This window comes from Volvox carteri (genome assembly GCF_000143455.1).
Source record: "Volvox carteri f. nagariensis unplaced genomic scaffold VOLCAscaffold_46, whole genome shotgun sequence".
NCBI lineage: Eukaryota > Viridiplantae > Chlorophyta > Chlorophyceae > Chlamydomonadales > Volvocaceae > Volvox > Volvox carteri.
Genome location: NW_003307589.1, coordinates 148,943 through 162,819, shown reverse-complemented (window position 1 = coordinate 162,819; position 13,877 = coordinate 148,943). Strand labels below are relative to the sequence as shown.

General features: G+C 56.6%; 3 protein-coding genes across 3 annotated transcripts in view; 2 read left to right on the top strand and 1 right to left on the bottom strand.

Moving 5' to 3' along the window:
* Positions 1 to 4,012: 4,012 nt before the first annotated feature.
* On the top strand, positions 4,013 to 6,634 carry VOLCADRAFT_95684 (uncharacterized protein; the record flags this gene model as incomplete). Its single annotated transcript, XM_002954832.1, has 6 exons — positions 4,013 to 4,032; positions 4,500 to 4,527; positions 5,062 to 5,238; positions 5,471 to 5,515; positions 6,100 to 6,528; positions 6,563 to 6,634. The coding sequence occupies 6 exons, from the start codon at positions 4,013 to 4,015 to the stop codon at positions 6,632 to 6,634; spliced, it is 771 nt and encodes a 256-aa protein (XP_002954878.1).
* An 896-nt stretch (positions 6,635 to 7,530) lies between these two features.
* VOLCADRAFT_95683 (uncharacterized protein) lies at positions 7,531 to 10,773 on the bottom strand (the record flags this gene model as incomplete). Its single annotated transcript, XM_002954777.1, has 6 exons — positions 7,531 to 7,546; positions 7,831 to 7,847; positions 8,049 to 8,636; positions 9,309 to 9,563; positions 10,001 to 10,123; positions 10,750 to 10,773. The coding sequence occupies 6 exons, from the start codon at positions 10,771 to 10,773 to the stop codon at positions 7,531 to 7,533; spliced, it is 1,023 nt and encodes a 340-aa protein (XP_002954823.1).
* Positions 10,774 to 11,069: 296 nt separating this feature from the next.
* The window catches only part of VOLCADRAFT_95682 (uncharacterized protein), a gene marked incomplete at both ends in the record, with an annotated part of 11,130 nt that continues 8,322 nt past the window's right edge, over positions 11,070 to 13,877 (top strand). Inside the window, 2 exons of the mRNA XM_002954831.1 lie at positions 11,070 to 11,131; positions 13,408 to 13,499. Coding sequence (XP_002954877.1) covers positions 11,070 to 11,131; positions 13,408 to 13,499 — 154 coding nt within the window. The remainder of the gene's footprint in view (positions 11,132 to 13,407; positions 13,500 to 13,877) is intronic.

The following is a 13,877-nucleotide window of genomic DNA, read 5'->3' as shown; positions in this document are numbered from 1 at the left end:
AGCTAGATTGTAAAGGTAAGGTCGCCGACGGAAAGCTTGGGAGTGTCCGATATCACACTGTCAGCCACCACGATGTATAGGTCCGTGTCCCCGACCGCTGTCAGCCACCACCTGTACCAAGATAGCTAGTGAAAAAACCCTTCGACGTTCACCTCCATAACTTCCTGACACACCTTTACCCTATTAGTCCATCATAACAGAGCTGGGGGCAAACTTGCGCGGGGGCAACTAGAGAGCTTCGTAATCCCTGCATCCCTGCTCCACCTCGCCTTGGGCCCCCACAGGCGCGCAGGGGGGGGCAGCGGCCCCAGCCCCTGCCCGTGCTCAAAAGCGGTCAGGCGACATAAGGCATCGGACTTCAGGACTTCAGCGACATGCGAGATTATGGCGGCCACCGCCCTACTCCACATGGTTTCCACCGCCATGATCGCCATGATCATAAGCACCATCAACATCACCCTCGCCAACATCGCGCCATTACTTTACAACCCATGACCGCCTATTATTCAACTGGGCCGCCATGCGGCACTGGCCAAAATACTCGAATTCAAATAGCCGTGTACGGTATTCGTACACACACCGTTCATCATACATCTTTGCTCCGCCTCCCCCTTGCCCCGCTGGTCCTCCACCTCTTTATTGGTGCTCCTGTACTACCCCTGCTACTTCTAAAACTATTGGCAGGTGTTGGCTCGCAGCTGGGGCTGGGGCTACTATCACTAGCACAGCGTGAATGCATCCGCAAGAACGCGGCTGCATGGACGTAGACCACCCAGGTACTCTTCTCCTCCTCTCTCCCCTCCCCCCTCCGTCTCTCTTCTCCAACCTACTAAGACCCTCCACGAAGCCGGGAAACCTAACCGCCAGCTGAAGCGTCCGACTACATACATACATACATGCATACATGCATACATACATACATACATACATAAGCGTACGACAGACACATGTATGTTTAAGACAGACACATGTATGTGCAGACAGGCATACAGATAGACAGGCTGACGACGGAATGACCAATAGACATACAGAGGAGATCCACAAACAGACAGACAGACATATACATATAAACCTTGTGAATATAAAACGGCCGATTGGCACATTATTATTCGAACTATATGTCGGATGATCATGATCCGAGCTGCATGCTGTACATGACAGGAAATTGCGTCGCACAACATATTTTTGATTATATGGCATGATAACGACAATAACAATACCAGCACAAGCACCAGCAGCGTAACAACAGCAGTACCACCACCACCACCACCACCAGCAGTACCAGCAGTACCAGCAATACCCGCAATACCAGCCGCATCACTACGGGAAACATCGTACGATGACCCTCACATCTACCAACATGCACACCAAAGCATCATGCGAACACGCCGGTCTGATTTCCGGTACGTGTGCACAAGGACCTCATAAGCAAGCCAAGGAGTTGAAAACACGCCAAAAGTAGTTGAAGAATAGAACCCAGCATCCGACCCAACTACCGAGGTGGTAGGATGCGATGAGGCGGAACGAGACGAGTGGCCACCAAGCAAGGACACAGTAAGGAAAAAGTGCCCGTAGGTTACGTGTTACCGAACGAGTGTTAAGGGAAGGGGTGTCGCGGACGCCACTTGGAAAGTTCCTTGTAGCGCCGTACCCCGTGTGCGTCCCTGTCGGAAGTTTACAATCCCACAGACAAACAGACAGACAGACAGACAAACCAGGTTGAGACATAAAGGCAGAGCAATCGAGAAGGTCAAGACGCCAGCCGTGAAGGAAACCCAAACGGGCCAGAAGGGGTCGTCATCGTCTGACTTGCTACGCCACCTAGCCAATCCCTTGTAGCATGAGCGGCCCAACCCCCGGCAAAGGCACCCCCGCATGCAACACATGCCATAGCGGGTAATGCGACCCCTAGCAGGTAATGCGGGAAATACGCAAACGCACCAAGGAAATACGCAAACGCACATACGTAATGTTCACATACGCGAAAACAGGTATTTTAGGGGCTATCCAGCCTGCCGCCGCATGCTCGTATATATTTATGTATGTATGGCCATGAATGGCGCCCAATACGCACCAGGTAGTCACTACCAAATGATAAGAGCCACTCTTCAACACGTACATACAGACGGACATACATACAGGCAGACAGGCAGACCTACATACATACATACATGCATACATACATACATGTGGCAGGCGGCTGGCAGAAGTTAAGGCCTGACTTCTGCTCCCAGTCGATCCAGTCGACCCGGGTTCAAATCCGCCTGCCAGCTCCTCGGGTGATTGAGGAGTGATGAAATGGGAGGTGGCCCCCCATCATATGGACGGTGTAGGACGTGATAATATCAACTTGCGAGCTGACCAGGAACTAAGTTGATGCGCCGTTGATCCGCTAGATTTGGTTGGATGCTGGTGGTGAGTTGCCGAACCCAACGAATACATTCTGAAGTCGGATGGGGTGACGGATTAGGGTGCCCCTCTAGCAGGGGAGAGCAGGGACTGCCCCGGGAAAGGGGGCCGCTGGCGAAGTTAACCACCCTGTAACAACATACATACATACAGGCAGACAGACATACTACACTCAACGCCCACTGTCGTTACGGGTTTGCGTCCGTTCGAGCTTCCCGCCTTAAAAGTTATAAAACCTCGCAACACTTCTAAATCTACAGCACTTTATAAAACCGCTGGTAACCGCACGCCCCGATCGATACCCGGGTGCTCCACTACCTTTCCGTCTTATATTTAAGAGAGGTAAAGGAAGGCCGGAAGGCAGAAAGAAAGGAAGAAAGCAACGCAGGAGCGGCGCGCTGATGGTAGGGTAGGCAGCCGCCTTATTGCCTAGCTAAGGTAGATATAGGGTTTGCAGCACCTGATAGCCTAGAAGCCGCGACTGCTGTCGTGGGTGAAGGGGCCTAAACTTCTCTGATATGATGAGTTCTCCTCCATGGCTTGCATCGAGTTACGCATGACCATGTATAACATCACGATATAGCCCACACGCCAATTCCCTCATCTATCCCCCCACATAACCCCCCAAAAACCAGTGTCACCATTAACACATAAGGCCATCCGTTTCGGGTTCAATAGTAAGCGCAAATTGGCAAAAAGCTGCGATATAAACGCGTGTGCACATGCATTTTCGCGTACGCATCTGCAATTTCATACACAATTACACAGACACTATCACACATACCCATATATATATCTATGAGCAACAGAAATACATACATTCATAGATACATACATGCATATAGGCAGGAAAAGCTTAGTTGGCTTAAATCCCCGCTGTTCGTCGTCACAGCTGCCGTACACCCGGCAGTTGCTGCAACATACCGAACGTGTAATAACGTACACATATACACGCCCATGACTTCCCAAAGAACATCAATCATCACACCGTTCAGCAGCCTGTCGAACTAGAACTAAAGTCTACAACGCGACCGACTGTCGGGCGTTAGCAAAGGACAAAGGGAGCTTTGCACAGGGACTGATGACTTGACTTCAAACGCATTGACCACTTCCGTGATCCGTACACCCGCAGGTGACCCAACAACTTCTACGCACGGTCGTCCTAAACCCTAGAGAGAGATGCCGATGACGACGACGAGAGATGCTGCTGCTGCTGCCAATCCACAACAAACCCCAAAGCAAAATTGAGGTATCGTAATCTGCATGGACCCTAGGGAGCCCCTAACGCCACTTCGCCCTTCAACTAGGACCACATCCCCACACCCGTGCGCCTACGGAAGGAGCGAATGACGCGCAGTATAAAAGGCCCATATAGCCCCCAACCCTCTCCCCATCAGCAGTATCCTATCCTCCCAACACAAAACACAGACAGATGGACAGACAGACAGACAGACAGACAGAAGACACATGACGAAGGCCATGCAAGGCTCCATCCCGATGACCTACAAAGTGTGGTTTGGGATGACGTAATGACCTAAAGCTAAAACACCCGCATGCAACGCCCCTACAGCCTTACAAAGCCCATATAAAGCGATACACGTATATGCGCCCGCGCACAGCAAGGTACGGCCTCTACAACGCCCAGGCCACAGCCAGCTTATGTATCAGAACCCGCCTTCCCCAACCCATATGGGGAACCAGGTTACGCCTTCGGAGAGTAACGTTTCAACTCCAGAAGGTGCAACACACACACACACACACATGACTCTAACCGCATGGCTCGATCGTGGCCCAAAGACAAAAACATGGAGTCTCACGGATCCGTAGCCGTAGTAGCTCGCAGGGCGAAGAAAAAACAAACTGCGCGAGATGAGCAGATCGACAGGTGACTGACACCAGGCTGTTTGTTGGTAATAAAAGTACAAGGTGGGTATCAGAGGACGGACGCATGGGGGTGCTACATGCGGGTGCTGCACAACAAGATGTGTCCTCGTTTTGTTGAAGTCCAGCAGGCCAACAGCTGGCACCCAGATAGCCAGCCTTACCCCCCCCTGCCCATTCACCTTCGGGTCGCTTCGTTTGCCGGTTAGGTCATTGGTAGCGTCAGTCAATCCGTTGGTAAGTTCAGCCGTTAGTGAGTCCCTCGATTCGTGTGTCATTAGCTTCATGCCCCGGGGTGGCTCTGCTGCTAATGTAGCGCTCCGGCCGTAGCAGCTATAAACATATGTATATGTCACGGCTGGAGCTGCTATGGCTCGTGTTTTTACAGCAGCTTTTTTTGCTGCTGCTGCTGTTGCTTCAGCCGGTTTAATGGATATGACCACGGCGTATGGACGCGCATTCAGGAGGACTGGATGTCAGCCCACCTCACCGCAGAAGAGGGAAATGAGGTCATAGTTTTGGGGTGTGTGTATGTGTGTGTGTGTGTCTCTAGGGGTCGGCAACGTAGCGCACCGAGTCCCGGCGCAACCGGCGCAACTCGCCGCAAGCTGCACTGCACGCCGCCACACCCGGGCGTGCGGAAGCTGTGTTCTCTTTCTCATCGTGTCGTGTCTTCTCATCGCAGAGCTCTCCTCGTTGCAGAGCTCCAGCAGCGAGGCAATATTTCACCACGCACCTGAACCCACCTTCCTGCCCTCGCCGCATGCTCAGCGGCTCCAAACATACAAGTACTTTTGGTTGGCATTGCGGATGAGGGTGTGTAACCACACTTCTAATGCTGCTTCGGAACAGACTGCCGCATGCAGCTTTAAGACGGCTACGGCTCTGGCGAGGGCGTGCCGCACGGACCTGTCGGAGTTTTGCCAGCTCGCCTGGCACCACCGACCCGTGGGTCAGCTGCTAGCCTAAAAGCCCGATTATGCCTGGCCGTGTACGGCAGGCCCCCCACAGTGCTGTGCGGATGACGTTCGTTAGGGAGTTGCACTATAACCGTTCACTCTCTATTGTAACTAACTCCACGGGTTCCGACCCGCAGATTACGTGTTCGCCAGATGCGCTACCCCTACACCATCCCCTAATACCACCCCACCTCCCGACCCGTGGGTCGGCTGCTGCCCAGGTGGCTGCCCCGACATCACAGCCATCCCCGGGGGAGCCGGTGGCGGTACGGGAGAATGGCCCGGCGGCACATTCAGACCACTCAGGCTCGCCTCCAAGTCGAAAAAAGGCGACCACTTGCGGCCTACCAATGACCGCACGTACTCCATATCGGCGGTCGATAGCCCTGCGGTAAAGGCAGCGGCCGCAGGCGGGGATGCAAGAGCACCGGTTTCCTCCGTCGCCGCCATCGCCGCAGTGGCCTCCTCCGCGGCGGCGGCCGCGGGGCCACCGGCGGCAGCGTAATAACCGGTCGGAGCTGCCCCGCTCGCAGCCGCAACTGGAATCGACCCTTCAGTTTGTGCGAGGCGTAGGTGCTGATGATGATAAGGCTCGTAATTCTGCTGTTCGCACGGAACTAGCATTGGCCCCGGCTGCATCTGCGGCAGCAATGGGATGTCTCGGGGCGCTGGCGGTGCCGGCGGCAGCGATTGCTCAATCGAGATGCTGTCGTACGTTGCCGTTTTGTCGCTTTCGACGGCTTGCGATGGCGACTTAAGGGGCGACTGAGGATGCATGCTCTGCGGGGTGCCACGGACTGTACGGAAACCAACGCCGCTGCTGTACGCGCACGCCTCCGCTGCACTGAAGCTCCGGCTCGCGCTGCTGGCAGTGCTACCCGGGCTGCGGTTGCGTGCGGGTGACGGCGGCGCGAGGCTGGATTTCGACGGTTCGACGCTTCCCGCGCCGCCGCCGCCGCAGCTAGCAGCAGCGCTGTTGGCATCGCTGGCCGGTATTGGGTCCTGGAATGCAGGTGCCGGGCCCCCCGGCATCGTCGCCCTGCCGCTGCATGACGACCAGAGTGGCATCGCAGCGCCGACGCTGGCGCCACAGGCGGAAGCGTTGGACGAGTACAATGAGAACGGCGGGTCGTACGACTGCTGCGCAGCCATCGACACTGTCGACGCCGGCCAAAAAGGCACATTGTGGAGCTCTGACGCCTGCAATGCCTCGGCAGCGCCTGACAACACGGTGCCGTCGCCACCGCCGGCAGCGATTGCGGCCGCCAGGGCAGATAGGGTACGTTGGGATGTGCTCCCGGACTGCGCCACAGCCGCCGCTGGCGGTGCTGGCAGCGGTGACGGCTGCGACGGCTGCACCAGCGGTACTGCGCATTGCCCGGTAAGCGTTGGGAAATTAAACGGAGACCATTTCTCCCGGACAAGCTGCGCCAACACCTGCCGCTGATCAGTACGGAGCTGTTGCGCAAAGGCCGCCACTTCTGCCTCCGCTGCCGTGGCTACCGCAGGCAGCGGCGCCGCCGCTGTTGCGACGGCCGGGTAGCTGCTGGCTTCCTCTGAAAGCCGTGTGATTACTGCCGCCGCCGCCGCCGCCGCCGCCACTGCTGCGCATCTGCCGGCGCTGCCGTTGCCGACGCTGCCGTTGCCGGCGCTGCCGTTGCCGGCGCTCCCAAACCTCAACGAAACCTCTGCTGTAGATGGTTTGCTGGTCTTGGAATTACCACGTCCCAGCAGCCCTGCAAAGTCATCAGCATCCTCGTCCCGCATCCATCCGTTGTCTCCGCAGCCGCCAGGTTCAACGCTAAGGGGGCCGCCATCATCGCAGTGGGGATGTACGACATCTGCATTCGGCGAGACGGCGTGTACGGTGCTGCCGCCGGCGTCGGAAATGTTCCACGCATCGGCTGCCCTAGATGCGTCGGCCAGCTCGTCCCGAAGCACTTGTTTCAATGCACGGGCGCCGCCGTCGCTGCCGTCGCGATCATCACCATCACCACCACCACCACCATCGTCATCATCACCGCCTGTGCCGTCGGGTATGCCCGGATGGCCTAGACCCTTTCGAGTCAGGGCACCCGCTGTATGTCCAGTTTTAGATTCGTGCAACGGGACATCAGATATCTTCTCCACTATCCTCTCCCGCCGGTCGCCTCCATGCTGCTCCGTAACCACTACAAATGGTGGGTGTTGGTTCCGGAGCTGCGGATGTGAGTTGCGGGACGCAATACCCGTGGACGTTTCCACATGTGTCGAGGCGGCTGCGGGTGACGTCTGTAGGTCATCATCCCCTGAACCTCCTAGGGGGCGCCCGGCGGCGGCGGCGGCGGCGGCGGGTGTCGACAACCACGACGGCACGAGTTGCTGTTGTTGCTGCAGCAGCCGTACCGGCAATGGCTCCTGTGTAGATGGCGCTGACGGCGTGTACGCCATTACTGGACTTTCAATCTGCTGCAAACCTTGGAGGGCAGTCTGCAACAACAGATGATGTTGCTGCTGCTGTCGCTGTTGCTCCTGATGCTGTCGGAGCTGCTGCTGTGCCACCGTCGCGCGCGCAAAAATCTGCTGTAGAAGCTCAGCGTACCCTGGGCCAGCAGCTGGCTGCGGCCAAGGGAACGGCGACGGCGACGGCGGCACCATGTGGCCGTATGATGGCTGTCGCTGCGGCAGCAGCTGCTGCTGCCATGAGCACGACGTTCCTGTTATCCGTTGTTGCCGCTGCAGCTGCAGCTGTAGCTGCTGAGGATAGCGCGGCGGGACCGGTCGCCGTAACGGCATCCTTAATAAGCCAGGCATTCTCACCTCGCCCCCGCCGCCGTACATGATCTGACCAGGCATTCCGTTAACCGCGTCGCGATAATGTGGGTGGCAAAGGCGCGACGGCGGCAACGCGTTGCCTGCCAATACTGCTGCCGGGCTGCTACATGACGGTGTCGGCAACGTGCCAAGCAACTCAGACATTGGCGGCCGACTCCAGGCGGCTGGCGATGACGCCGACACTATTCCGCCGCCGCCGCCGCCCGCTCCACCAGCAGGACCAAAACCTTGAAATGGTCTCAGCGCCGCCGCCGCCGCCGCCGGCGAGTGCCACCTGGCAGCACCACCGCCGCCAAAGATAGCCGCGAGGTTCGCTTCGTGAGTGGCGGCATGAAACGCGAGGTGGCCATGCGGCACAGCGGGACAAACGATGCTGCTGGCGCTGGTTTGACTCCAGCCGCCGCCAGTCGTGGAGCCAGCGGCGGCGAAGGCGACCGTTGCCGTGGTGCTGCTGCCTGCCGCCGCCACCGAGCCCAGCGCCCCGCGTCCATGAGTCCCTTGACTCGACCAGACTCTGGGCAGTCCGGGAAGGACTTCCACCTCCCCCACGTCCTCAAAGCCCGCCAGGGTCACCTGTGGCGTACGACAAGGGACGAGCGCGAACGCCGTCGTAGTGGTTGGTGATTTAAACAAAGGCCGTCATTGTTCCCGCAACAGCTGGTGTCCGTGTATGAATGGCAATGGCACTGGTAAACGTTTGTGGCAATTGTTGCATAGTTCAACATCCCATCCTTAACACATACACACACATAAACATACATACATACACACACTCTCTTGCATGACGGGGCCGCCATCGAAAACAGTCCAAGCTGCGGCTATTAGTACATTCTTATGCCGTAATAGTGTACATTATTACGCTGTGTCGCTGTCGCTGCTGCTGTCGCTGCTGCTGTCGCTGCTGCTGTCGCTGCTGCTGTCGCTGCTGCTGTCGCTGCTGCTGTCGCTGCTGCTGTCGCTGCTGCTGTCGCTGCTGCTGTCGCTGCTGCTGTCGCTGCTGCTGTCGCTGCTGCTGTCGCTGCTGCTGTCGCTGCTGCTGTCGCTGCTGCTGTCGCTGCTGCTGTCGCTGCTGCTGTCGCTGCTGCTGTCGCTGCTGCTGTCGCTGCTGCTGTCGCTGCTGCTGTCGCTGCTGCTGCTGATGATGATTGTTGAAGGGTAACAAACCACTATTACAAGGTAAACTAACTCCACCCAGGGACATGAGACGGATATTAGCCCCATGCATGTCTACCGTCTACCGGGTACCTGCTTCAGAGCCGCCAAGGTGCCGCGGATGAACGCGGCCTCCTCAGCGTTCTGACGTTGAAGGCAACGCAGCGAAGTCACCAGGCCGTAGTAGGGACTGCCGCCGTCAGTGCCGCTGGGTAGGCTGTTGCCGCCGCCGCCGCCGCCGCGAGCAGCGCCGCCGGCCCCGGCCGTCGCCGCGGCATTGTTGGACCCCACCTCCGCAGTATCCGGGGCGGCGGAGCCGTCCGGCGACGGCAGCCCGTCGTCATTCTCCTCTAGACACGAAAAAGAGACGGTGCTGCTGTCATCCAGGATGGCCTGATTAGGCAACAGGTTGCGTAGAAAATGGCAAACCGAATTGAGGCATGGCAGGTGGGCGGGAAGAGGCGAACCGGCATATGATAGTTTGAGGGGAGGCCCTGCCCCGGAACGCCGATTCCAGGTCACCAAAACACACGAACACAGAACGCACGGTTGCTGTTAGCATATAATAACCCTGTTACAGCCCCACAACCATGATCACGGCCATGAGCAGGTGGGGGAGCAGGACCGCCACTCGGGCAGCACCCAGCCGGTAGCTAAATGTAACAAACGCAAAAATGTACCAAAAGCAAATGCAGCATAATGATGCACGCGCATGCGGGCTGTACAGACAGAGCGATACCGGATATCATGTGCTTGCAATGCAGAGCAGAGCAGCTGTACCATACCTGAGCGGGCAGGTCGGCCGGGAGAGTTGGCAGCATGCCGGGCCGCCATGTCACGGGCATTGGAGGCAGTGGGCCCACTGCCGTGGAGCCACCCGGGAGAGCTGAGGTGCGCTCCGGACGGCCCTACATCAGCCATGCGCGACCACAAAAGAGAGAGAGGGACAAGCGGGGGATTCATTTACATGCAAGGAACGGGGCGGTGCGGGCCGGGGCGGGGTGGTGCGGGGCGTGGACACAAGAAAAGGTGTAGGGAAAAACGTGGGGGACAGGAAACTACTTTAGATGCAATCGTGGAAGGTAAGGTCTCCATCATCATCGGTGGAGTCCAGGAGAGGACCCGCTCCCCACAGAACAACAAAAAAGGTCAGTCGGGGTGGGTGATGAGAGACGGTCCAGAAAGAAGAAGAATAAACCTAGTAAATAGTGCAATCCGAGTTTGTTTATTTCTTTGCCAAAAAAGAGGATTGTACTGCGGCCCAGAAGGTCCAGGAAGGAGCACGAAGAGCCACCCAAACAACGCATCTCCGGCACGCATTATCATCCTCCAGCAAAGCAAAATTACATCGTTAAATAAATGAAATGTAAAAACACTTCGGGTCCACCATTACGTGTGTATCCGGACGAGGACGGCTCACCAGCGGCAATGTTGCTACTGCTGCTGCTGCTGCTGCACGGATTACACTACAAACCCTAAGTCGCGAAAGGCACCTTAAATTTTAGCGCCAAGAATGTACCACTTCAGCACGTACCGTCTTGTGCACACGCACAATCATAGTACACAGCAAAATCACTATTATACAGGTATGTGCGCCAACAGGGGGCTGACGAGGGGACATAATGAGATATTGCTTTCTTGCCGCCGTGCAACGGACGGTACCCACAAGACTTAGTATTTATCATACTGGGGACACACGCCACTATGTATTAGCTGGGCAATCAGCGACCCCGATGCGACATAGGGAAAGAGGCCAACGACCCAGAGTAGGGGTGTACACGGCCCCCCATTCACACATGCTCCTACATGCATATCCAATATATAGGTCAGGCACTACTGGTAAAGCACACATCGATGCCCCCGGAGGTTCCGGGATCGAGACCTGTCAGGGTCGAAAATCCTTCCGATGGTGGAAGGTAAGAGTGCACCTAGTCGATGGACGGTGGTGACCTGGGATAAAGTTGACCTGCGAGCCGACCAAAAATAGAGTTGAGCCGCCGTTGATCCGGCAGATTCCGTTGGATGCTGAACCTGATTCCAGGTGCTGAACCTGAGCAATCCACTGAAAAGTTGGCTAGGGTGACTGGATGAGGGTGCCCCCAAATACCGGGGTAGGCAGGGTCTGCCGGGTAGCGGCCACAGGGTGAAGATATGACCCCCCTGTCCCACACATCATATCTCGATCTGGGTCGTTGGCCTCTTCGCTTCTGTCGATCGGAATTGCTGATTGCCCTGCTCAAACATAGTGGCTTGTGTCCCCAGTCCCCAACAACAAGGATGCCATACCCGGCCCAGAAGATCGCGAAAAATCCCCCACGCAATGCAAATGTCACTACTCTTCTTCCTCAAGTACATATATGCAAATTGACAAACAGTTCAGACAGTTTCAGACAGACAGACAGACAGACAGACAAAGAACCTGCTAGCACTGGCCAAGACCTTAAGCCACACTCTCACTGACGAACATGTTTACTGTACCCCACGGAGATGTCCCCAGCTCCTACGGGGACCTTGCTCCCCTCACTGTACCTCGCTCACCTGCCGACTGGTAAAGCTGCGGTTCTGCATGGGGCTGACCCGCGCCACGGTAGCGACTGCGAGCGCCGCTGCGTCAAACATGCTGGCAGGCGGCATGGCAAAAGCGAAGGGCGGTCCTCCGTCGGCATTAGCAGCTACTACGACCGGAAGTTGTTGCATGCGCGGTTGCATGCTGCTTGAAGAGGAGTGCTGCTGCTGTTCCTGTTTCTGCTGCTGCTGTTGCTGCTCCGGCTGCTGTTGCTGCTCCGGCTGCTGTTGCTGCTCCGGCTGCTGTTGCTGCTCCGGCTGCTGCACTTCTGATGATGTGCACGGCGGGACATCGGGGGGACGTGGTGATGATGTTGCTGTTGCTGGGACGTTAGGGCTGGAAGCAGGCCCGGGTGCTGCTGCTGTGCTGGCGGCGGCGCTGGGGCGGATGGCCAGGGGGTTGACGATGCGAAGAAGGCCAACACCGGTTGGGTTTTCCGCTGGCGTCTGGGCGTGCTGACTGGAAGGTATTACAGATGGTACGGGCCGACATTGGTCACGGACGTCGACGATGCCGATGTGGACTGGCGAGGATGCGTCGGTGGGTTGGCGCTGATCGGAGAGCTGCACGGGGCTATCAGCAGCCCTGGCGGTAACGGGTTCTGGATGGAGTCCCTTAACGCAAGCGTTGGGTTCTGACAAGCGCCGAAGCTCTGAAGCGCCGGCGTCGCTGCAACCATCGGCAGCAGGTAGCGCATTTCGCGCGGTTGCAAGACGCGACTTGAAGAGGCAGACACATATCGCTGAGCACCAGCCCATTACATATTGCGCATTCGTGTGCTATCGCGTGTGAGCGATACGATAAAGACCCGAAGCCAACATTCGTGCGCAACAAGTAAACCCCAGGGCACCATCTAACAAAAGACTTGTTATATTTCTAGGTGTTTTAGCTTTAACACAAGCCTGATAAGGAACTAGTCATTATGGATCCAATGGTTGGGGCCCAGGGCCTTAGCCCGGTGACAACGCAAAAAGCTGCCTTATACATCATTGTGGCATGTTCGCTAACGAGTATTGAGTGAAAACCCGTGGCAACTGTTACGAATTAGTACGGGGCCACGAGATTACCAATCCAACCAAGTTCCCCAAATACAGTACATGGACTTTTGTTTCATCCCTGAGATGGTTTTAGGGAAGTGGTTCCCTGCATCTTTTTTTAAGTTTGGTGCTGCATGCACAATGGATAGTAAGCTGATGAATGAGTAAACTCCGATTGCTGATACTCCACCTTGCCACCCAATCACCTTTCATATCGAACTGCACATTAATAACCATTATCGCCTTGTACGCAGCCGTACCACGTATGGGCTTGCTTCTGTAGGGTCGTACCCGTCGGTCTGCAGATCACTTTTGGATTTCCCCTCAATATTTGGACACCTGTATTAACCTGAGGATCAAAGCGCGCAAGGACAGCTTGGGCCAATTTCAGAATGCCATCGCTGGGCTTGGCCCTGACCACAAGAGCACGCGCAGCGGCCAGGCCGTTACATTCTCTTGCATCCATGGATGCATATTCTAGTCTTCGCTGGGCAGGAGCTAAGGCGACCCGGTCATCTGTCATGCGCGGTGCAAGCATCGCTGTACATTCTCGAGGACCATCATACCTACATGGGCTTACCCACCGCAGAACCTTACAGCTAACTCCTGACCGCCTGCTTCTGCCAGGTTCGGTGGCATCACGGGCCACAGCCACCAACACCTCCACCACCACCAAGACCGGTAAGTGCTCCAAGGACTCACCCCCGCGGGTCTACCGCCCTTTTATGCAGCAGCAATCCCGGACAACATCCTTGAACCTGTCCGCTTCGGACATCAAACCATTGCTGCTGCTGATGCTGCGGGGTTGAAGCTGTTCTCGCTTCTGCTGGTGCTGCTGCCGATGCTAAAGCTGATGATGATGACGAGCAGCTAACGTAGTAGGGTATTGGAGGCTGTGGCGTGTGTTTCCTTCGCTGTGAGGCCCACACGTACACATGTGCACATTGTGCCATGGTTGAGTGATTACGGACTCCCTCCCTCCCCCACCCTCCACCTGCTTCGCTTGCATACATCCACCTTCCTGGCAAATATGCCCGCGTGTGTCCCTAAACGGTTACC